The sequence below is a fragment of the Cydia splendana genome, chromosome 21 (genome assembly GCF_910591565.1).
Source record: "Cydia splendana chromosome 21, ilCydSple1.2, whole genome shotgun sequence".
NCBI classification, from domain to species: Eukaryota; Metazoa; Arthropoda; class Insecta; order Lepidoptera; family Tortricidae; genus Cydia; species Cydia splendana.
In genome coordinates this window covers 13,007,126-13,032,742 of record NC_085980.1, presented here as the reverse complement: position 1 = coordinate 13,032,742, position 25,617 = coordinate 13,007,126, and the positions used below count along the sequence as shown (strand labels likewise).

The 25,617-nt window shown below is 36.7% G+C and overlaps 2 protein-coding genes across 2 annotated transcripts; one reads left to right on the top strand and one right to left on the bottom strand.

Annotated features, from left to right (window-relative positions):
• The first annotated feature begins 238 nt into the window (after window positions 1–238).
• LOC134801025 (UDP-glucosyltransferase 2-like) lies at window positions 239–3,817 on the top strand. Its single transcript, XM_063773526.1, has 4 exons — window positions 239–1,105; window positions 1,373–1,595; window positions 3,191–3,410; window positions 3,516–3,817. Exons 1-4 carry the CDS (start codon window positions 278–280, stop codon window positions 3,790–3,792), a joined length of 1,548 nt encoding a protein of 515 aa, XP_063629596.1. The 5' UTR covers window positions 239–277; the 3' UTR covers window positions 3,793–3,817.
• A 5,247-nt stretch (window positions 3,818–9,064) lies between these two features.
• On the bottom strand, window positions 9,065–16,487 carry LOC134801255 (UDP-glucosyltransferase 2-like). The gene is made up of 4 exons (XM_063773786.1): window positions 15,657–16,487; window positions 14,490–14,712; window positions 10,795–11,014; window positions 9,065–9,344 (listed from the first exon to the last, which is right to left on the bottom strand). The coding sequence occupies exons 1-4, from the start codon at window positions 16,485–16,487 to the stop codon at window positions 9,065–9,067; spliced, it is 1,554 nt and encodes a 517-aa protein (XP_063629856.1).
• Between the last annotated feature and the right edge of the window lie 9,130 nt (window positions 16,488–25,617).

The following is a 25,617-nucleotide window of genomic DNA, read 5'->3' as shown; positions in this document are numbered from 1 at the left end:
GGCGAGCTAATTAAATGTTTGTTAATACATACTTGTAAACCATCTCTTCTTTTATACACGTTAAGGAAAATTATTCAAGTTTTGAATTCGTATTTGTTAGACAATAGGAACAACTGCACATGCATAATACTGATAACTGATAACCTTTGTACGTAGGAAAACATATACCTAGTTTGTACAAGTTATCCGTAATCGATAAAACAACTCGTGTCTGCGACCTCGAGTTGCATACTAGTAATATACGGCTGCACAGATTAATTCTGCCTAGTTGTTAACCATGAGCCGATTGTTACCGCTCGTGTTTGCGTTAGTAATTGTTAGTTTGTGCGATGGGGCCAGGATATTAGCTGTGTTTCCAACACCTTCAATAAGCCACCAAGTAGTGTTTAGACCATTGACACATGAACTAGCAAGGAGAGGACATGATGTCACCGTCATCACAACAGACCCAGCCTTCCCAAAAGGACAAGCGCCACCCAATTTGACAGAAATTGACGTGCACGACATATCATATGAAGTTTGGGGAAAACTAATAGCGAACAACCGAAACGGTCATAAAAGTTATGTTAGAGAACAAGTCAAAGGTTTGAATGACGCGTGTTTTGCAGTATTCGAGAAACAAACTGCAGTTGATGAAGTACAAGACATTATTCAGAACAAGAATAACAGTTATGATTTGTTGCTAGTAGAAGCTTGGACACGATACGCACTTGGATTTTCTCATGTTGTCAAAGCCCCAGTTATAGCAGTAAGTTCTTTAGGTGCTGTTGTAGATAATTATGACATCATGGGGGCACCAATTCATCCTCTACTATACCCTCATGCAATAGCAACAAGTGCTTATAATCTATCGCTTTGGGAGAAAGTTACAGAATACTACAATTATTTTTCTATAATGAACGACTTCCGGAATTCAGAAAAATATCAAAATGATGTTCTAAAGGAGATATTTGGAGAAGACACTCCTCCTTTGAGTGAATTGAAGAATAACGTTGGTATGATGTTCATAAATATGCACCCTCTATGGGAAGGGAATATACCAGTTCCTCCTAGCGTGATCCATATTGGAGGAATTCACCAGAAACCGGAAAAGGATTTACCGCAGGTTTGTTAGTGTTTTGGCTTAATATTATTCGTATCAGGTTCCCAAAGTGGACTCCAGCTCCTTTAGGATGCAACCGGGTGGGATGCAAATGATAAGACGATAGGAAGATGTATTATCAGGATCCTAATTTCAAATTGATAGATATATTTCTTTATTTGCTATCAATATTTTAAAAGAACTCTTATTCAAATGTTGCTACAAGGGCAAGGTACTGAAAGGATACTTTTTTATTTTATTAACTTAATGCGGTACTTGTGTTGTTTTAAGGATCTAAAGCAGTACCTTGATTCTTCCAAGCATGGCGTAATCTACATAAGTTTTGGCACAAACGTCGACACCTCTGCCCTACCAAGAGAAAAGGTCCAGTCCATTATAAACGCGTTATCACAGCTACCTTACGACGTTCTCTGGAAGTGGAACCAGGACGAGCTCCCAGGCCGAACGAAGAACATCAGGATTTCAAAATGGTTCCCACAGTCAGACCTTTTAAGTAAGTCAATATTTTTATACCCACCAAAAACATTTAATGTAAAATTGGTGGCCAAGGCTCACTAGCTTATATACTAACTGCGAAAAAGTTATGAAATCTCTACAAAACTACACCTTGGTTTAAAAACTATGGCTTGGCCGTTTCATAGATGTTCTATTGCATTATCAAAATATTGAAAACAAACTTTATTTCTTACCATATGGCACATATTTGCCAGACTGTCCGATGGACTTAGTTACGGTAGGAAATTCAGTCACAGGACTTCAGGTCTAGCAAGTTCTTAGCAGTGAATGTGTTAAGAGGATAGTGTTGGACAGAAAAAACAAAGTTTTAAGCGAAAATGTTTAAAATATTGTCCGGAACTTAGTTTTTTAATCATTAAAAGAAATTAAATAGTTAAAATAACTTTATTTTAAATAAATGTTTGACTTATAAACTCTTTGGTTTGTATGACTCAGACATAATTTCAAAAAATCCATTGCTCCCTAGGAAATAAAATGGGCTATTACTCGCGCTAAACTTGCGTGAAATACCACACTTATGATGACAACGTACTCTTTATAGTAGGTCTAGGTAGGGCACTTGTGTGCATCGCCGATAACAACCAACGTTTTCATAAATTTCTACTATTTTCCTGTTGTTTTTTTAGTTTCGTTTTAAGTTTTTCTTAAGATTTTCCTAACTCATTTACGTTAGCACATGCTTGCCTCATCCATATTCATAAAAATATTAATTCGAGTTCATTAAATCCGCATTGCATTATAAGTAGACATAGAATAGAGTAGGTATTGTTAAGACCTTGTACCTGTTAATGTTTAATGCAATATAATTATCTGTAATCTTTATCTTTGGAATGTGGGTCGATGGAAGATTTCAGTATTTGCTGTGGTATTAACTGTACTGTGATTGTTAGATTGTACACTAGAATCTTACTTATACTGGTACGAAGCAGTTGATTAAAATTTACTGAATCCGCGTGGTTGATTCTGCCCACGTCTTCCGGAATGACGTAACAAAACCTATGCATGTAAAAAAACTTTCTTAGTTTTTACTTAGTAAATAATAATGTACAGCTAGGTACTAAGTGCAGTGAGCTGCAAACTTGTATGGACACATCATGAATGAACTTTTACATAAAGTAGCCATGCATTTTTACGGTTCATGCCTGGAAAATTGTAGTATCGCTAAATACTGTTGCTTATTAAACGAAAGCAAATAATACTAATTTTAAAACATACATATTTAAAACCGGGTCTATCGTGAATTTATTTTATTACCTTTTTTTCCGGCGTTTCGACGCAGGTTTCACTGGTCGCGGCTGCGGATAAATGATGTCCCAGCAAAATGTCAAAGCAGAGATTTGTGTAACTACCCGACGAAAAGTTTCTGGTATAGTTGGGGGTGGACATCACAATTCCACACCACCCACCACATATAGGTATGAGAGTTATTGTGAATAGTCCGACACGCATAACTCGCTAGATCCGCGCACACATCCGAAAATTAGCAATAGACCCGGTTTTACATATTTTTTAATATATGTTCAAAACGCGAAAAATTTAAATGTTGAATATAATACGGTCTACATTTTATAGGACATCCCAAGGTCAGACTTTTCATCACGCAAGGAGGTTTACAATCAACGGACGAGACGATCACTGGAGGGGTGCCAGTAATAGGCATTCCTATGCTTGCCGACCAGTTTCATACTGTGGAAAAGTATGAAATTCACAAGATTGGAAAGAGAATATACCTTGAGGATCTAAGCGAAGACACGCTAAGGAGTGCAGTTAAAGATGTTATTGAGGATAAAAGGTAAAAGTATTTGTAAGTCTACATTTTAATTAAGTTTAACATTTGTAACACAACGTGGTGTGGAATGTACCATTTTTAATATTAAACTGATAAAAATCTTTTCAGATACCGAGACAACGTAATCCGCTTAAGAGCCCTAATGAACGACCAACCAACATCATCCCTAGAGCGCGCCATCTGGTGGACAGAGCACGTACTTCGCCACGGCACTAAGCACCTCCGGGCGCCCGCCGCCAATATGCACTGGTTTGAATACTATGATGTGCAACTACTAGTCATTGTACTGTGCTCTGTTTCAACTGTGATATTGTTAAGTTTTATAGTGTTGCTTAATATAGTTAAGGTATTTTCAAGTAATGTAAATAAAGTTAAGGTTTCGTAGTTCTGTGTTATGTGATGTTTGGAATGTGATGCAGCAGATGCTAGTGCAGCGTTGGCGCAGCAGGAAATGGGGAGTATCACGGGAAATTTCGTCATCTGAATGTAACCTATAATGTTGTCAATATATTTTTACGTTGTAATGAAGAATTATCAAATAGTTAATATTGTGATAATAGGGACTTGCCCCCTTATTCATAAACGTTTACTAAAGTTGACAAGCCGATAATAATCGTTTGTCCCTTTCCATCATACCAATACGTCGGAAAGGGACAAACGACTATTATCGGCTTGTTAACTTTAGTAAACGTTTATTTAAGAATCGTTTTATTAATAGTTGCCTATATAAGAGTGTTAGAAAAAAGTGAAACAGCCAGTTTTGTCTGTATATTAATTAATTGATTACATATTTGTGTCATTTTGTATGTGTACATATAGCAGTTACATTTTGCATTTTTATTTACTTCCACAATAAGTGATATCAATTTCAAAAATTACTACAAAAGATACGCATAGCAGCATTACCTACAAAACTAAGTAGAATTAAACCTTTTTGTGTAGTTCTTGATCATGTACAAATAGCAACATTCCTAACTGTACATCGGTGGACCTTATTACAAAAGGCATAAGGTCCACCGATGTACAGTTAACAGTGTGGGCGATGGTATCTACCTAAGTAAAATTAACGTGGCCACGCGTAATTAAGACCGGTAGTGCTGCCGCCAAGTTCGTTAGTTTGTTCGCGGTAACAAGATACTCCAACTTTGCAACAACCATAGATCACTTCGCTGATAGAAGATGATAATGCAAGCTTTATTTTGACGAAATCTAAGGTGGACGAGTTTTCTGTAAGGTGACGTAGCCTGCGCTGTAGATCGGATGGTATGCTATATTTTTAATTCAACGAAATTGTTTCTTATTTAAAAAATGTGCAACGTTTAGAAGACAATTTACTAGCTCTTTCGTCGCTGATAACTCTTGCGTTTTGTACACATATTCTACTTACAGAAGGTCGGCAGAGCAGGAGTAAACCTCTTCCTTTCTGACTATTTCTGAACGACTCACATACAAATATAAGAATTCATCCCCAGCCCTATAACGGTTTTCCCTGTAATAAAATTTAAATGCCCTTTCTCATATTGACCTACTAGAAAAAGTTGTTATTTACTACTAGAAAAAGTTGTTATTTACTACTAGAAAAAGTTGTTATTTACTGATATTGACGAGCATTAATGATTGACACAACACACATACAGTAGTATTTCATTGCGTTGCTTAATCGAACTAAGATTCTGTCTTCCATCAATATTTATTTATTTATTTAATCTTTATTGCACAATACAATATGAAGGTACAAATGGCGGACTCAATGCCTTGAGGTATTCTCTACCAGTCAACAAATGGGTTAAGCCAGAAAGATTAAGTAGGTGCAGTGTCTTTTAAATTAAATTAATTTGTAACCAAGATCATAAATGAATATAAACTATATTGATCCGGTTCGAAAGACCAATGTTGAGGGCCTATCCTGGAAGATATTAAGTTCATACTTAATATCTTCACCTAAATATTTTGTAATGATATGTTCGGTTACTACTATTTTTATAAAACCTTAATAGTTAGTAGCGGAGTCTTCTGTCACAAGTATTTTACAATACTTACTAGGAGATTCCAAGCATTACTAATTGTGAATTGTGAAATGTTGTAATCCAAATAAACAATTTTTTCATTTTCATTTTCATTATCCTATTCTATGGACGCTAAATATAAACTCAAATAATTCTACTATGAGTTTAATGATAGAAAAAAGGTATTACAAATGCGACGGAGCCGAGTTATGGCCGCGGTGGCTAGTGGGCAAGTCCGCGGTCATCTTGGCTGCCTCCCGCTCGCACCTCACCCCGCGGTCGCCCTGCTGGAGTGGTACGCGACAAAACTTACACATATACTTAATACAAAGAAACATACATACATATTTATATAATGTGAATCATTAAGTTGACGAAAAAGAAAGTTTGTCATGGAAATACTTACGCAACATGAGCTTGAATGGTACATATGTAGGCAATCTGCCGTTGCGGAGTGACGGTGATTCCTTTAGGGACTGAATAGAGTGTGTCCATTCTATATGAAATACTATTTCCTATTTGGTGGTTCTAGTTTGGCAATTACGCTAAATCAGTGTTACTTGTGACAAAATATCCCTCAAACCTTATAAAACGTTCCCCATAATTATAATTTACTGTGGCGATTTTTTTTATAAGGTCTTCATTCAACATAATTTATTACAAGGTAATATCGACGGCGAAGTACCATGAACTCCTAACTATTTTTACTAAATGAATGAAAATGTGTATTACTAAAAATGTTAGTTAGGAGTTCATGGTACTTCGCCGTCGATATACTACAAAATCTAGCATACATTATAATAATAAATTAACACAGTTTAGTGAGCTATTAGGCGCTCATTATAAACGTCGACCTGAGTGGGCCTTCAACTCGCTTGTATTTTAGTGGCGACATAGTCTAATAAAACATGGTCTTCCATTCCCAGAGTGACACGGGCCTACGTCACAACAACATGGCCGCTATATATAGCGCTATCGCATATTATCATATAGCGCTGTCGCATGATGACGTAGGCCCGTGTCAGTTAGGTGACCTAGAAAAGACGGGAATGGAGTACCAGGCGGAGTATATTATTATACCATGAGTGGCGATGGAAATTGTAGCTAAAAGTGACGGCTTGGTTATGAAGATAGGAGCTATAGTGGCTTTGTTACGGTTGTAGGATATTGCCTATTGGGCAGTTACCTACATCGGTAGCAAGTAACTCTTAGACTGGCTCCATAGATTCTTATTTTTCTTCTTTTTAAAAATGGTTAACATCAAATTTATGATTTCGCTAATATCATGTGTGCTCCTAGAGCATAACATTGGTCGGTAGTTGCTAAAGGGGCCCATTGATTAACAGTCCGCGATAACAGACGGTAACGACCAGTCAGTTAGAACAAAATTTTGACAATTCCCAACAACTGACAGGCCGATACCGCCCGGCGGACTGTTAATCAGTGGGCCCCTTTAGTAAAGTGATAGGTGGACTTTACAGAAATAGCCACGATGGATTGCCGGGTGTTGACTAAAGAATGGTTTGACACGTTTTAAGTTAATTATTCATTAGCTGCACATTGCCACGTTAGTTCACTGCATAATAAGCTATTAATATATTACAACACTTTAAACAGCATGTAAAATAACGCATTATATCAAACCGAGGTTTTTTGGTTGAACTTGAGGTTAGTTCCTCTTCCCTTCTTACCGCCTGGTTTCCATTTTGTTAATACTTTTAATTAAACTTCATGAGGTTTCACGTAAAACCAACCACAAAGGAAAAGCAACTTTATTTTAAGTTCCGTAAAGTTGTGTAACGAAATACCTTTCCTGATCAGTTTGAAACTAGTGATGTGGTTACTTTGGTTTAGATATTTACTTAACAAAGAAAGGTTTCACTTAAAATGCCTGGGTTTAGTTGGTAGGTAAACGAGAAGTTTTTCCTTTTAGAGTTTTGAATGTATCTTAATTAAAATAGGTCTTTTTACTTTATAATTCTTAAATCTAAAAATTGTATCTGTAGGCTTAGCACAGGTGTTAAAGATGGAATGCCTAAATGTTTTAGCTATTTAAGCTAGTTTTGAAAATATAATTATTAAAAATATTGTTTATAATAAACTTTCCTCAAATAAAAATAAAAGTAAGGTTAACTAACTGGACGATATCCAGATAAAAAATCACCTTTATGTATTCGTATATTTTATTTTAATTGAAATGTCCACCTGTTTTATGTACAATAAAGTGCTTACATACATACACACACATAGTTTAACTTTAGTAGTTTAGTAGTTGCTCTATCCTCATAAGAATCATAAACTACAAATAAATACAGAATCTTAAAAAAATTATTATTTATTTAAAAAAATGTAATTTTTAAATAATTATTCAAAAATACATAATTTTTACACGTCCTTGGCATCAAAAGCTGGGGCACAAAGTAAGGTGTTCGTTAAAGTCTTCTTGACAACGTTTTATCTCGACTATACCATAAAGGCGGAAGACACAATTTCCCTAATAGCACGTAAACAAACACTTTCTGCACTAATAAATTCAATAATGTTCGTCCGTAGCACCTTCCCCTTAAAGGATTCGCGTTACACCGAACAGAGCAGAAATTAAAATCTGCATTCGAATAATACAACATTATGATTTCAGTTTGATCAGAAACAATATTGGCTCTAAGACGCTCCCCTGTGAAACCCCGTCTTTAATAGCATCAAAGGCTGATTGTGTGCAACTCAAAGTTATCTTTCCTATTATAACTAACAACCACTGTTGCTTGCTGTCTATTCGTCAAATAACTGTGAAATATTATTTGAAAGCAGAGCGTGTCGTCTTTTACCAATTTATTATTCATCTGTTAAAAAAAGAATTTCATGAACAATACAGTCAAACGTCTTAGGCATATCTAGCAAAAGACTGCAAATAGGTAAAGACTGCTGCTTTTTTTCGCTTTTGAGTTTGGCTTTAATCATCTTCCATAGACTCAGCAAGCTTAGCTTCGTAGCCTAAACGCGGTACTCGACTGAAAAGCTCTCTATTATATCACGATTGTATAAAATACCATTCTTTTAAAAAGCACCGACCAACATTTTTTGTCAGGTATGTTACGGTGTGCCGTGTAATCCTGAGACCCAAATTGCCAGTTATCAAGGAACTAAAAGGGTTGTTTTTCGGGGTTTTAACTTTAACGGCCGCCTTTATAGGGTATGTAATGTTTTCAGGACTCTCAGGTGGGGATTTTATTCAATGTTTCCTCTGGCACATTAACGACGTTTAAGATGAAAGTGGACGACCGCGTGAAAGCGCCTTTTCTTACAATTCAAACGTAGTCCCCATTTTCCTCTCTAGATAACACTATATAAAAACATTAATAACATTATACAGTACATTCAGTATCTAGGTAAACAGTTTAACAAATATAGACATTAAAATTAACATACAATTAGGAATAGTCAATATAGACATAAATAACAATTAAGGGGCCCACTGATTAACAGTCCGCCGGACGGTATCGGCCTGTCAGTTGTTTGGAACTGTCAAAATTTTGTTCTAACTGACAGGCCGATACCGTCCGGCGGACTGTTTATCAGTGGGCCCCTTTATTTAAGGAGTAATTTTAGAAATATAATTGCTACAGTCACATTCCAAATGTCACATCACAAAATCTACGTAACCTTAAATTTTACATTAACATTACTCGATACTACCTTAATTATCTTACGCAACACTACACTACTCAATAATATCACAGTTGAAACAGCGCACAGTACAATGACTAGTAGTTGCCCATCGTAATACTCAAACCAGTGCATATTGGCAGCGGGCGCGCGGAGATGCTTAGTGCCGTGGCGAAGTACGTGCTCCGTCCACCAGATGGCGCGATCTAGCGATGATGTTGGTTGGTCGTTCATTAGCGTTCTTAGGCGGATAACGTTGTCTCGGTAACTGAAAAATAAATTAGTTTATCCGTTTTATATGCAAAATGGTAGTTGCCAAAACCAATTATTATAATTTGCACCGAACTAGCCAATCGTGCAAATTGTATTCCGTCAGTTGTACAGTAACCCAAATATTTATAGAGTTAGACCAAGATAAGTGTGCAACAACTTTGATAGCACACGCAGTGCAAGTATTATTTATAACTTTTATAAGTAAGTCATAATTTCATAGAAGTTTGTCGTTAAAATAACAGTCGCACTGAGTGTGCTATCAAAATCGTTGCGGACTTATCTTGGTCTACCTCAATTTTTATAGGTTGTCCGGAAGAAATCGCTTAGGTACAGCAATAATACCGCCTCTTACTTCCCTTATTTACATTGTAAATATGTTTTTGATTTTGTTTTCTTTGTGGTGTAATATTTTTCGTAATTAGTACATTAAAAAATTCTAAACGAGTGGCGATAAATTGATAAGTCGACACGAGTTGCGAATTAACTATTCGCACGTGTATCGTACTAAGTTATACAGTACAAATAGCCCTTTACATTTTCGACGTAGTCACGTAATGTGCTAATTATCGCACTAGTGTGGTAAAGTAGCATCATAATGTATTGTTTACTTACTTACTTAACACGAGACAATCATAACAATATAATGATAATAATAATCGTCTCGTGGGCACTAGTTTACAACTCCTTATCTTCAGTGATAATTTTATCTATCGCAGACATTTTAATTCATTAAAATAAATGAGACGACTTATAGGTACGTATGTTATCATTTTAATAACTATTTTATGTCAAAGTAGATAACTGTGATAAAAATTGTCTGTTAGTTAAAGTTAACGAAATGGTGGCCGCTTTCGGATGAAAGAAGCGCCTAACGTCCGTTGGCTCGTTGGGTGGATGATATTTGAAAGATTGCGGGTCACATCTCTGTGAGATTAGCTCAAGACCGGGGCAAGTGGTGTACTCGTGGAGAGGCCTATGCTCAGCAGTGGACGATAAATGCGGATATGATGATGATAATGATGATAAGTTACTTATGCCGTTTTTTCTCAGACAGGGAAGGATCTTCGTTTCGACTCATTTTTCGATGGGTCACAAAGGCTGTCCGTAGCTATCCAAAACGTGGAAATTCCGAAAGCTTCATGGGTACATTTGATGGGAACGAGTGAGAGCGTGTTGTTTTTGTGCTTTTTGGTGGTAATGTGTTAACATTAAAATGTAGACTAAACTTGCAAATACTTTTTCACCACACCAAATATTGCGTTTCACTCGGAGGCAAAGTTTGTTTAACCCTCGTGCCTTGAAACCCTCTCAACGCTCAAGATTCCACTTCTCGAACCATTCGCTACGCTCGTGGTTCAATTTTGGAATATTTCTCTTGCTCGGGTATCAATAGCACGAGGGGTTAAACAACAACTTTGCCCCCATTGTAAAACATAGTCTCTTACCTATTATCCCCAATAACATCTTTTATTTCACTTCTGAGCGTGTTTTCGGTGAGATCCTCGAGGCACAATTTCTTGCCGATCTTGTGTATTACATACTTGTCCGCATTATAAAACTGGTCGCCAATCATAGGAATGCCAATCACCGGCACCCCTCCAGTGATCGTCTCGTCCGTTGATTGTAAACCTCCTTGCGTGATGAAAAGTTTCACTTTCGGATGTCCTGTAAAATGTTGACAGTATTATTTCCTATCAGTTGATAAACAACTTAAAGACGCTTTAGGCCCCGTGCATGAACTATAGGGGGCAGCATAGGAGCCGTCAGATATTTGGCGCGAGGCGAAAATGTGCCCTTTATGCTTCCGATGTAGCCCACAAAATGGCAAACCTATAGTGCAATATCTAAATATATAAACGTGAAAGACCTGACTGACTGACTGACTTAAATCAACGCACAGCCCAAACCGCTGGGACTAGAAAGTCCAAATTTGGCAACTAGATTCCTTATAAGGTCTAGAGGTGCACTAAGAAAGGATTTTTCAAAATTCATTCCCTAAAGGAGTGAAATGGGGGTCCAAAGTTTGTATGGGGAAACAAGATTAGTTAGACTATTTTATTCCAAATTTCACAGGAGTATTCCTAAAGATAAATAAGTAAACACGTGTTTCAGGTTTTTTGAAAATTGAACCCCTAAGAGGGGGAACAGTCCCCAATAGGGTTGATATCTCAAAATATCAATATGGGTATCGTTTTCATAGTATTTTGAGACGATAATAACAAAAATGGCATCAAAATTAAAATTAACGTAGCCGAAGTGAACAATCATCCCCTGGTGGGGGTGCAATGGGGTTGAAATTTCAAAATATCAATATGGGTATCATTTCCATGGTTTTGTGGGATTAGTTAGACTATTTTATTCCAAATTTCACAGGAGTATTCCTAAAGATAAATTAGTAAACACGTGTTTCAGGTTTTTTGAAAATTGAACCCCTAAGAGGGTGAAAAGTCCCCAATAGGGTTGATATCTCAAAATATCAATCTGGGTATCGTTTTCATTGTATTTTGAGACGCTAATAACAAAAATGCCATCAAAATTAAAATTAACGTAGCCGAAGTGAACAATCATCCCCTGGTGGGGGTGCAATGGGGTTGAAATTTCAAAATATAAATATGGGTATCATTTCCATGGTTTTGTGGGACGCTAATTACAAAAATGGGATCAAAATTAAAATATAACGTAGCCGACGTGAACTATGGCCCCTGGTGGGGAATGCTAATTACGAAGATAGCGTAGACGGTTGTAACATACACGCTGATTTACAGCCACACGTGATCCAGACTTTTGAGAATGCAATCCCTTAAAGTAAATTTTTTGAGCTACAAAATTATAAGATTACAAATACCTTCTCTTAAATATATAAACGTGAAAGACATGACTGACTGACTGACTTAAATCAACGCACAGCCCAAACCGCTGGGACTAGAAAGTCCAAATTTGGCAACTAGATTCCTTATAAGGTCTAGAGGTGCACTAAGAAAGGATTTTTCAAAATTCATTCCCTAAAGGAGTGAAATGGGGGTCCAAAGTTTGTATGGGGAAACAAGATTAGTTAGACTATTTTATTCCAAATTTCACAGGAGTATTCCTAAAGATAAATAAGTAAACACGTGTTTCAGGTTTTTTGAAAATTGAACCCCTAAGAGGGGGAACAGTCCCCAATAGGGTTGATATCTCAAAATATCAATATGGGTATCGTTTTCATAGTATTTTGAGACGATAATAACAAAAATGGCATCAAAATTAAAATTAACGTAGCCGAAGTGAACAATCATCCCCTGGTGGGGGTGCAATGGGGTTGAAATTTCAAAATATCAATATGGGTATCATTTCCATGGTTTTGTGGGATTAGTTAGACTATTTTATTCCAAATTTCACAGGAGTATTCCTAAAGATAAATAAGTAAACACGTGTTTCAGGTTTTTTGAAAATTGAACCCCTAAGAGGGGGAACAGTCCCCAATAGGGTTGATATCTCAAAATATCAATATGGGTATCGTTTTCATTGTATTTTGAGACGCTAATAACAAAAATGGCATCAAAATTAAAATTAACGTAGCCGAAGTGAACAATCATCCCCTGGTGGGGGTGCAATGGGGTTGAAATTTCAAAATATAAATATGGGTATCATTTCCATGGTTTTGTGGGACGCTAATTACAAAAATGGGATCAAAATTAAAATATAACGTAGCCGACGTGAACTATGGCCCCTGGTGGGGAATGCTAATTACGAAGATAGCGTAGACGGTTGTAACATACACGCTGATTTACAGCCACACGTGATCCAGACTTTTGAGAATGCAATCCCTTAAAGTAAATTTTTTGAGCTACAAAATTATAAGATTACAAATACCTTCTCTTAAATATATAAACGTGAAAGACATGACTGACTGACTGACTTAAATCAACGCACAGCCCAAACCGCTGGGACTAGAAAGTCCAAATTTGGCAACTAGATTCCTTATAAGGTCTAGGTGTCCACTAAGAAAGGATTTTTCGATATTCATCCCCTAAAGGAGTGAAATGGGGGTCCAAAGTTTGTAAGGAGAAACAAGATAAGTTAGACTATTTTATTCCAAATTTCACAGGAGTATTCCTAAATATAAATGAGTAAACACGTGTTTCAGGTTTTTTGAAAATTGAACCCCTAAGAGGGGGAAAAGTCCCCAATAGGGTTGATATCTCAAAATATCAATATGGGTATCGTTTTCATAGTATTTTGAGCCGCTAATAACAAAAATGGCATCAAAATTAAAATTAACGTAGCCGAAGTGAACAATCATCCCCCTGTTCGGGGTGCAATGGGGTTGAAATTTCAAAATATCAATATGGGTATCATTTCCATGGTTTTGTGGGACGCTAATTACAAAAATTACAAAAATGGGATCAAAATTAAAATATAACGTAGCCGACGTGAACTATGGCCCCTGGTGGGGAATGCTAATTACGAAGATAGCATAGACGGTTGTAACATACACGCTGATTTACAGCCACACGTGATCCAGACTTTTGAGAATTCAATCCCTTAAAGTAAATTTTTTGAGCTACAAAATTATAAGATTACAAATACCTTCTAATAATTGAACAGTACACAAACATCGTTTTTAAAATAATTATCATCTTAAACGGTTTGTTTACATTCAAAATACCTAAAACCATTAAAGTACATAGATTATTAAAAAAACTCTCCTGCGCGTGCGAAGCCGCGGGCAAAAGCTAGTAAAATCTATGAAACGGCCAAGCCAAAGTTTTTAAACCAAGGTGTAGGGATAGTAAAGTCAGGGTGTAAGGACTTGGCTGTTGCAGAGATCTGCTAACTTTTGTACAGTACCTATATAGGGTCATTGAGCTAGTTTTCGTCCAGCTCTAGGTTTCGTCCACTTGACGAAATTTGAATATACCTACATTACTACACAAATTTGGACTTATTGCAATCCTTAATGTCTCAAGAATATATCTATCCACATAAAAATTATATTTCGCAAGTAGCAAATTAACAATCGAATATTTATTATTATTTGCTAATCCATCAAGTGGACGAAAACTAGAGCATGCACGGAAACTAGTGCAATGACTAGCTAGTGAGTCTTGTACGCCAATTTTACATGAAATGTCATTGGTGGGTATACATTTTGACTTACTTAAAAGGTCAGACTGCGGGAACCATTTTGATATCCTGATGTTCTTCGTTCGGCCTGGGAGCTCGTCCTGGTTCCACTTCCATAGAACGTCGTAAGGTAGTTGTGATAACGCGTTTATAATAGACTGGATCTTTTCTCTGGGTAGGATAGAGGTATCGACGTTTGTACCAAAACTGAGGTAGATCACGCCATGCTTGGAAGAATCGAGGTACTGCTTGAGATCCTTGAAGAACACAATTTAATACAATTTATTATTTATAAATTTTATAACACTTAAAATTTTCGCGTTTTGTACACATAATTCATGTCTTTGACGGGTCTATGCGATAAAATTTCATTCTTTTACCTTTTTTCCGACGTTTCGACGTTGAAATTTAATCGCGTTAGACTCGATAATGACATTAAATTATTATTTAATTCAGATTTTCCATGGCTGCCTCCTGTCAGCTCCATATCATCATAATATTGCATTGTCATCCGATTTACGCAAATTTTAGAAGTGGGTCAAATATAACTTCCAGGATTTGATTCACACCTATCATAATAATAAGCAAGTTAAATAAAAGCTTGTAAAATAATCGCCAAGAGCATGTCGGGCCATGCTCAGTGTAGGGTTTCGTAGTTACCATTCTGTCAAAATAGGCCAAACGGGGGCTATTAGTAAGTATCATAAGGGAGTACCTTAGGGGGGGGGGGGAGGCACATTTTTTTTCGGAGTGCTTTCCGAAAATATTAACTATATCAAAAAATTGTTTTAGGAGACCTTTATTCATTTTGAAAGACCTATCCAACGATACCCCATACTATTGAAACAATGCAAAAAAGTTAAAAAGATAACTATTTGTATGGACTACCCTAAAAATTTTTTTTTTTTGTTTAGGTATTAAATTTAAATATTAAATTTAATACTTATAAGTATTGATATATTCATTTCTCATACACATATTATAAAATCTATCTTATAATAAAATGTAAGTAAGTTGAACTTATGCTAATTGCTAACATACAAACCTAAAAACTAAAAATAATAGTCGTAGACTTTCCCCAAATCACTTCCTTCCGGCACGATCGCATTAGGCATACGTATATCTATAGATATTAATATATACTGCTGTACTAACCATTACTAGTTTCCCGAAAAATAATAAGCCAAAATAACTAACAAACCTGCGGTAAATCCATTTCCGGTTTCTGGTGAATTCCTCCGATGTGGATCACACTAGGAGGAACTGGTATATTGCCTTCCCATTGAGGGTGTATATTTAGGAACATCATACCAATATTGTTCTTCAATTCACTCAAAGAAGGAGTGTCTTCACCAAAAATCCTCCTCAGAACGGCATTTTCATATATTTCTGCATTTCTTACGTCGTTTATTATAGTAAAATAATTGTAGTATTCTGTAACCTTCTCCCAAAGTGATAGATTGTAAACACGTATCGCTGTTGGTAGAGGATATAGCAGAGGATGAATCGGGGCTCCCATGACGTCATAATTATCTCCAGCAGCACCAAAAGAACTTACTGCTATAACTGGGGCTTTGATAACATGAGAAAATCCAAGAGCAAACCCTGTCCAAGCTTCTACTAGCAACAAATCAAAAGTGTTATTCTTGTTCCGAATAATGTCTTGTACTTCAGCAACAGCAGTTTGTTTCTCGAATATTTCAAGACACACGTCATTGAAACCTCTAACTTGGCTTCTTATATCATTTTTGTCACCGTTTCTGTTGTTCGCTATTACTTTTCTCCAAGCTTCGTAAGACATGTCGTGTACGTCAATTTCTGTCAAATTTGCTGGAGCTTGTCCTTTTGGGAAGGCTGGGTCTGTTGTGACGACGGTGACTTCATGTCCTCTCCTTGCTAGTTCGTGTGTCAATGGTCTAAACACTACTTGATGGCTTATTGAAGGTGTTGGAAACACGGCTAAGATCCTGGCCGCGTCGCTCGAATATACTAACGCACACACGAGCGCTATCAATCGGCTCATGGTTAACATCTTAGTGAAATAAATCTGTGCTGCCGTATGTATTACTCACCGCGAGGTCGCGGGCACGAATTATTTTTTGTCGAGTACGGATGACTTGTACAAACTAATAACAAGTAGTTCATTGTACATATCATGATGATTATAATAAATAAATAATTGGCCAAGAGCATGTCGGCCCATGTTGAGTGTAGGGTTTCGTAGTTACCAGTCTGTCAAAATAGGCCAAACGGGGGCTATTAGTAAGTATCAACAAGCATAATAATGTAGTACATTTGCTGCGTTTTGTAATACTTACGTCTTTTTACTAAGAAAAGAAGTTTTTTGGCAATAACTCAAAAACGACTTGACCAATCATGTTTGCTATAGTTTTCATTGAAAGTATTTATTCAGCTTTTGTTTCACGATTTTTTTCATATTTTTTAGATCCATGGTTCAAAAGTTAGAGGGACGACGACTCATATCTTGTTTCTTTCAGAGCGATTATTTCCGAAAATATTAACTATATCAAAAAATGATTTTCGGGTACCGGTACTCGTTTTGAAAGACTTAAGTAAAAAAAAAAAAAACAATTTGTATGAAAGGTAAGGTACCCTTAATTTTTTTTTTAATCTTTTATTTCATCGTTCTGTCGGAAGTCGCAATGCATGATTTACGTATCCATGCCAAATTGCAGCTTTCTAGCACTAACGATCACGGAGCAAAGCCTCGGACAGACAGACAGACATGACGAAACTATAAAGGTTTCTAGGTGACTACGAAACCCTAAAAAGAACAAATTAGTCGGAGTGATACAAACGTGGTTTCGGTGTGATGATAACGTCTTATCATGACGTCTGTCTGCCGAGTGTTATTAATTATTACAGTATTTATTATATGTGACGTTATCTACGAAAAGGGACCTTATTGTCGATGGCGCTTACGCCATTATTAACGATGCTCTGATATAAATACAATGCCGCGCGACGCTGTGCGGCGTAAGCGTTATCGACAATAAGGTCCCTTTTCATAGATAATGCCCCATATTATTGTTTTAACAGTGATTAGGTAATTGTTTTACAGCAGACATCCACAGTACCAAAATATACAGTGTAACAATTAGTCTAGGTACTCGATAAGTTCAAAATGGTGAAAAATAGAGATAGTAGGTACTACTAGTAATACTCTTATTAAATCTATTAAATATTAAAACTTTTCGAGATATTGGCGGGAAAAAAAAACTACTTTTTTTCCGCCTTTTTTTTGTCTATAACTTTTGAAAGTTTCTATGCTAATAAACGTTTCGAACACCTTTTTCTATACCTACATCATTCCGAATTCATGAGGTATCACACGTTTTTTTAGGAGTCGTATCTCTAATTTTCACCATTTTAAACTTGTCGAGCAGGTAGACTAAATTGTTGTCAAGGCGCTTTCAATGATTTTATCGATGGGTACAAATGTAGTGCATAATTATTTTCTTTCGTATTTTCACGGAAACGTACGAACGTGTCTTGCTATTTCAGTCAGTCTCGTCTCTACAAACATTACTGAGGTTGATTGAAGTAGCATGACGAATACGAACGTTTCCGAGAAAATAAGAATCAAAACAATTATCACTACATCTGTATATTGTAGTGTCATAGTAGACTTAAAAGCCTAAGATAGGTATAGTTACGTACGTTTTCTGTATGTAAATACAAAATGAAACTATAAAATGATTCCCTTTAAGTTCGTGTCATTTTAAATGCAGAGTCGTAAGCCAAGTCTCACAGCTTGTACTAACTTAGTAATAGCCTTTTCAGTTACATTAGCATAGAAAATGTCAACTTTTGCTTCAAAGTTAAAAGTAGTTAGGTAGTCAAACTTGAACTTAAATTTGTTAAGTTTGTTGAGGGGGAATTTTTTTTGAATATATTTATGATTGAAAATGAGTTTTTTGCGCCAACAAGCGTTGATAGTTACTTTACAAAGCTCGTATCCCGTAACTTATGTGTTTTATTATATTGCGGGCAGAATTATTTTCTATGGTTAAATTTTTCATTGTATTTCTAAACAAAATCTATCTCAATATACTTCTTAGGTTCTATGCTAACCACCGAATAAATATTCGCCCGTATTGAATTTACACACTGTATACTTAAGAAGTAAATGGCTCAAACCCGAAAAGTGAGTGATAAGCTGATAAGTGACTGTGTGAGAAATCGACTCGTGTAACGAAGTTATCTCCAACTCTGTATACCTACTTATTTGATAACTCTGTAATAGTAATTTTAAAGTTCATAATATTTTCATGCGTGATCTCAATTAGCCTCATGCATGAAGTTTATATTTGAACGAAATAATTTTTATTCGGAACGAGTTGCCGTTATATCATGTTACAAATGCATTTTCGTTATTCAATTATCAATTAATTGTTTAAAATAATAAATAAATGGTACAAAATATTTGGCCACGAAAAGCTAGTGAGTGAAATGCAACGCCATTAGTCGAAACGACACGTGACGTCACTCGTTTCAACAAATTGTTAAAACCTACCAAGAGTGAAAGAGATGGCATTATGACCTGACTCGCCACTAAGTAGCAAACCATCGAGTGACGTCATCCAGTACGGTTACGATCAGTTTCTCACTGACATAAACGCCGTCGAGAACGTAATTTACTTTCTATACATCCCGTTTGCACTAATATGCGAGTGCGAGCGAGATGTATAGAAGTAAATTACGTTCTCGACGGCGTTTACGTCAGTGACAAACTGATGGTAACCGTACAGTTCTGTCTAATTCACGCCAAAAATTACGATCGTTTCAACCGCTCAAAATTTTTCAATATTTTCAATATTTTTTTATTATATTATGAGAAGGTTCATAAAAGTATTTTTATTTTCTCCGGGGTTCAAACGATATATATAGCGGATTGTGCTGGACCTAAAATACGGCGTTGCGTGAACAAGAGATTTCCTTTGGCAGGATTGGTCTTTAGGACCCAAGGATGGATTTAAGAAGTGGAGCCACCGAGATTTTTGATGTAAATTTTCTAGGGGGGGGGGGGGGGGGGGCTCTCAACTTGATCTTGATATCTATATCATTTAAGCTACTAGGCCAAGTTTGGTATCGTTTTCGTATAAATCTTCATCAAAAATTCATCTCTGATATCATAATGACACCATTCAGAAGTAAAAACACATAAAATATGAAAAAAATACTTTTTTTTTAAATTCCTCTTCACGCTTAAACCGCTAAACCAATTTAGTTCAAATTTGGTACAGAGATAGTTTTAGTTCCAGGGAATAACATAGCCCACTTTAAATCTCAAAAATCATCCTTTAAGGGTGTGATAAGGGAGGTGGAAATTTGTATAGGGATTCAATAACCGCTGAACCGATTTAGATAAAATTTGGTATAGAGATATTTTGAGTCTCAACTAATAAATAATGAATAATGATTAAAAAAATTAAAACAAAAGTTATGCATGAGGCTAATTGTGTGAAAAAGTTTACTAGTTTCCATAGTAATATGTCAACTTCCTTCTTTTGTTCTTCTTGGACAATAATAATTATATTATAATTTGAGTCCGACTCGCACTTGGCCGGTTTTTTTAATTACTATATTTACTTATTTTGGACCACAAGGCCCCAATTCAGCCTTTAAATATCCTTCAATATCTCTCAAAGTTGGCAATACAAAGACCCTCTTGTACCGGTAAATTATTTTAGGTACATACCTATACTCTGTATCTCTAGGTATTTAAAACAAAATAAATAAACAATTTGTACCTTTTCGGGTTATTTATTGGTTTTAACCAAACAAATATAAAACCGCCTGGATCTGTCACTGAACGACCTGGCCCCTATTGCAACGGGACAGGTGCGACAATTCGACAAGTCTCATTGTTGCTGACGTGACAGGCATCCATGGGCTACGGTTATCGCTTACCATCGGGCGGGCCGTATTCCTGTTTGTCACCATCTTTGTATTATTTAAAAAAACATTATTATATCGGCAAAAAACAGCTATTTCTTTTGTGATGTTTATGATGATAATGATGACAATTGTCACAAGATTTCAAAGAACTTTCGGTAATTCTTGACAGCAAATGAGTTCTGTGTCGGAATTTCGTGACAATTGTCGTATTTCTTGTGACAATTGTCATTAGCTTCGCAAAATAAGTACTTATTTACTGGCGATATAGTGGAGTTTTTTTTTTATTAACATGTTGGTGGCAAACAACCACACCGCCCGTCTGATGGTAAGCGGTTACCGCCTATGGAGGCCTGTGACGTCAGTAACAGTGATGTCGACAAATGCGACACGGTGGTTAAATAGGGCCCTGACTTTAAACTACATTATTTGATCATGTAATGTTTTCATCTACCCGCAACTGGCTTAAGGAGCCATTTGAGGATAGATTTTGTTTACTTTTATTTAAATACCTAAAGATATAGAGTATATATTTTCGCGATCTCAGACGGAATAATCGTGTAAAGGAATAAATTGTACGTAAAGAGGTGAGCGTTTTGAAGAACGGTTTCATGATTTATTATAAAATGTTGGTATTAAGGAAAGAACGAAATACCTAAACATAAATTGTGTTATGTTTGGACAATGATGGTTTTGATGTATCGCTTGGTATTGTACAAATGGTTTTTTTGTTGTTATTAGGTACAACACAGTAAAAAGAGCGGCAAAAAAATATATTTTCTTGAAATAACAGACGACAGGGTCAAGTGGCGGAAACGAGAAGACGCCTTTGTCCAGCAATGGGTCACTAAATTCATCATCATCATTATTCTTAAGAGCCTAGCTCTTGTCGGTGGGGTAATCGCCATTCCCATGGTATAATAATATACTCCGCCTGGTACTCCATTCCCGTCTTTTCTAGGTCACCTAACTGACACGGGCCTACGTCATCATGCGACAGCGCTATATGATAATATGCGATAGCGCTATATATAGCGGCCATGTTGTTGTGACGTAGGCCTGTGTCACTCTGGGAATGGAAGACCATGTTTTATTAGACTATGGCCATTCCGTTCTTCTCTCTGCCACTGTTTTGAGCTCCTGATACGTCACTACGTTGATTTTCTCTTTGGCCTGATCAATATATGCACGTGTCGGTCTTCCTCTGCCTCTCTGTTTATCTATTTTGCCTTCAATTATATTAGACTTTATGTAAGTATCGTGACGCATCAGGTGCCCCAACATGTTCACAACATGTTAGGGTCACTAAATTAGGCTAATAAAAAATAACAGACAAGAAATATATCTAGAATCCCCGCATAAGTAGGATATTTTTAGGTTTCAGTACATTGAAAATACTTATAATGAATCAACTTACCTTATTTTATTTAAGACGACTGACAAATATATGAATTTTTGCTACGTTGTTTGTTCTGAATTTATTTATTTTTTATACGTTTGTTTTGTTTGTTAAAGAAACATAACTCTTAAATTGGTTTTAGGGTTCCCTACCCGAAGGGTAAAAACGGGACCCTATTACTAAGACTCCTCTGTCCGTCTGTCTGTCTTTCCGTGTCTGTATGTATCTCATGAACCGTGATAGCTAGGCAGTTGATATTTTCACAGATGATACATTTCGTTTGCCGCTATAACAACAAATACTAACAGAATAAAATAAATATTTAAGTGGGCCTCCTATACAACAAACGTGATTTTGGGTCACTTTTGGGGGGTAAATGAGAAAATTAAAAAATAAAGTTTTTCAAACTATATCGTGTTACAAAATCAAATGTGAATGTGAACCCTACGAATTTTTTAAAGACATTTCACTCACGTTTCACATAAAAAAAATGTGTAAAGTACGGAACCCTTGGAACGCGAGTCCGACTCGCACTTGGCCGGTTTTTTGTTTATTTTCACGGAACCCTTCCGAATCGCACTTGTTTATAAAATGAAGACGCCTTTCCTCTTAAAACAAAGCGATAAGAACTCACGCTCCTCCGTGAATTGAAACGCCTATTGTATGTTTACATGTATCGTTAGAACCATTTACTTGATCCCTTCAGCGGGCCAAACGGCTTAGATATGTGCGCTGTGCATACGAATTGTTACTCTGTTTGTTTAGCATACTCAACACGTTTAGTACTGTAGTAGGGGGGTGTATTCGCCCCCCTGTAAGCACTTAATTGATAAGCCTGAAATGATTCGGTAAGGAACGAGCCCATACCATCTACCTTAAGGGGCCCACTGATTACCAGTTCGCCGGACGATATCGGCCTGTCAGTTAAACGCAAAATTTGACATCTCCGAACAACTGTCAGGCTGATATCGTCCGACGAACTGGTAATCTGTGGGCCCTTTTATAGTCACTTTTTCTTTCGTATGAAGTCAAAAGCTAAGTGTTATTTTAAACGTCAAACTTCTATGAAATTATGACGTGTAAATAACACTACAGGGAGAGATGGCGGGAGATAGTGCGAAGAGCTGTGTCTGCCTCTGCTACCGATGCGGACGCCTCAACGTGACCACGACCGCTCTGTCAAGAGCGATACGACAGAGAAGAAGAAATAACTCTTGCACTGCGTATGCTGTCAAAGTTGTTGCAGACTTTTCTTGGTCTAACTCTATATGACATCTATTTCAATTTGTAATCCATGTTTAGATGTTTCTTCATCTGTCACACAAACACGACAGAACAGTGTTTATTATTATATGTATTTTTTTCTTATTTGAATCTAGCTAGCAGGCCCCAATTTCACCACGGTGACAGGTGCGACAATTGTAAAACATCACTGTTGCTGACATCACAGGCATCCATTGGCTACGATTACCACTTACCATCGGGCGGGCCGGATTCCTGTTTGCCACCATCAATGTATTATTTAAAAAAAACTTTATTATATCGGAAAAAGACAGATATTTCTCTTGCGAAGTTTCTGACAATTGTCAAGATGTAGAAGAATTTTATTGTAGGTAATTCTTGACAGGAAATGAGTTATATGTCGGAATTTCGTGACCATGTCGTGTTTCTTGTGACAATTGTCATAAACTTAGCAAGAGAAATATCTGATTTTTCCGATATAATAAAGTTTTTTTTAATAATAAAATGATGGTGGCAAACAGGAATACGGCCCGCCTAATGGTAAGCGGTAACCGTAGTCCATGGATGCCTGTGACGTCAGCAACAGTGATGTTTTACAATTGTCGCACCTGTCACCGATGTGAAATTGGGGCCAGGATGAAATGAGCGAAGCTAATGCACAGGCCAAAGTGGTCGTCGATGGGAAAGAAGACATTATCGATGGGTATTACAAATATTACAATACTTCCTGAATATAAAACAAATAAATATTTAAATGAATATTTTATGTACATAGACAATTACTTAATAGTTATGTATGATGTTATGTTATTGTTATTGTTTTTTTGAATGCGTTAGGTTAGTTTACAAATTGTACGCCCAAAATGGGCAAGCTGATGGACTTCTGTAATATTTATAAGACCTATGTACCAACACAGCTTTGACAATAAAGAAATCTTATCTTATCTTACTTAAACTGAATGACTCTGAAATGAAATATTTTCTGGAAAAGGTCACAATTCACAGAATAAGTAAGTACTTATCTTTTTCTCGCCTTTGTTCTAGACAGTTTACATCCACCCCACCCCATTTCTCTTTTTAACATTAATTAATTTTAACCGACCTTTCCCCGTTTCGTTTACTGCCGAGTAGGTACTTATTACCTACACAAATTTGACCAACTAGGCCAATATAAGGGACGCAGTTATGCAATAATATGATAGTGAGCAGTCAAGAATGACTCACGTTAGAGCGGGCCGTGTCTGGGCCGGAGCTTCCGGCGCATCGTTTTCTATGGAAAGCATCACGTGATCGCCTGTCATGTCATATAGAAGTAAGCGCCGAAAGCTCCGGCCCGGTCTAACGTGAGTCATCCTAAAAGCTTGTTCCTTCTAACGCAAAACAGTGTACGCGGAAAGCGTGGCTCACTCCGCGATTTCGTCGCGTCGCTATAAGTACATGCGGCCACACCAGTTTTGGTGTCTAGCAGTAGTAGTTGCCGCGCACCGCTATACGGACGCTTGCTCGCGCTTGCGCTAGTATCTCTCGTTTTGTTATAGAGTGAACCTTCTGTACCTAGTATGTACATTACTATTATTTATTCAGTGACGTGGCATAAAATACTCGAAGATAGGTAATGAGGACATTATACTGGGTATATGCTGACGTACGCAGTGTACCCTTACCTGCTATAGATTGATCGGCGGATTCATGCATAAAACATTTGTATGCATGGATATTGTTCCGACGAGCCCACACTGACATTATCATATACCTTTTGGTTTGGTCTTGTATTTTTCATTTAAAAAGGTTTTACACAAACATAGGGAAAAATTCAAAGATTATTTAAGCCGGGCTGATTTAGACGGCGCGCGAGCTCGCATGCAATTTTGGTTACATTGCGGACTGTTGGTTACGTCCAATTCAACCGACCGATAAAAAACCGCAATGTAATGAAACTCGCATGCGCGTTCTTGCACCGTCTAAATGAGGCCTATATGCAGCCATGCTAAAGCATATAAGGCCGTTACTATAGGTAATATTTAATTCAAATAACAGCTATTAAAGTTCAACTTTAAATAAATAATTATATAAATCATCTTCCTCGCGTTATCCCGGCATTTTGCCACGGCTCATGCTGCCGTCATAGTCTAAAAGGCAGTTTTTCGACATTTTGCCAAAATTGACTTTTTGTGATATTCGTAATGCAGAGATCGAGATGCATCGACCACTTTGGGCCGTTTTCCGATAAGTGGCTTAGTTTTCGAGAAAAATATCGTAAAAAGACCGTATTTGCACTAATGTTCTAAGCGTTCCTAGTCTAAAAAGCGACTATTTGACAAAGCCAGGCTAAAACAACGTATATGCAGCTATACGTTTTTTTACGCTCTGGTTTGCGTAAAATCTTATCCACCATGTCTAGCCTAAAATAACGTATAAGCCAAAAACTAGGCTAAAAATACGTAAAAGACGCTATACGCGCTTTAAGATTAGGATCTTTAGCAAAAATTTAGATCTGATACTAGTCTAAAAATCGTATAATATTTTTTTTGTTTAAATGTCTCATACGTCATTTAAGCCAAGTATCACTTAACTTTTTTCGTCACCATAATAGTCTTTAGAA

Excerpts from the sequence above, each read along its gene's own strand:
- LOC134801025 (XM_063773526.1), top strand. The coding sequence starts at position 278 with ATGAGCCGATTGTTACCGCTCGTGTTTGCGTTAGTAATTGTTAGTTTG. Across the intron at positions 1,596-3,190 it reads CCCACAGTCAGACCTTTTAA|GACATCCCAAGGTCAGACTT; the intron begins GTAAGTCAATAT and ends TACATTTTATAG. Across the intron at positions 3,411-3,515 it reads GATGTTATTGAGGATAAAAG|ATACCGAGACAACGTAATCC; the intron begins GTAAAAGTATTT and ends AAATCTTTTCAG.
- LOC134801255 (XM_063773786.1), bottom strand. The coding sequence starts at position 16,487 with ATGTTAACCATGAGCCGATTGATAGCGCTCGTGTGTGCGTTAGTATAT. Across the intron at positions 11,015-14,489 it reads CCCGCAGTCTGACCTTTTAA|GACATCCGAAAGTGAAACTT; the intron begins GTAAGTCAAAAT and ends AACATTTTACAG. Across the intron at positions 9,345-10,794 it reads GATGTTATTGGGGATAATAG|TTACCGAGACAACGTTATCC; the intron begins GTAAGAGACTAT and ends TTTATTTTTCAG.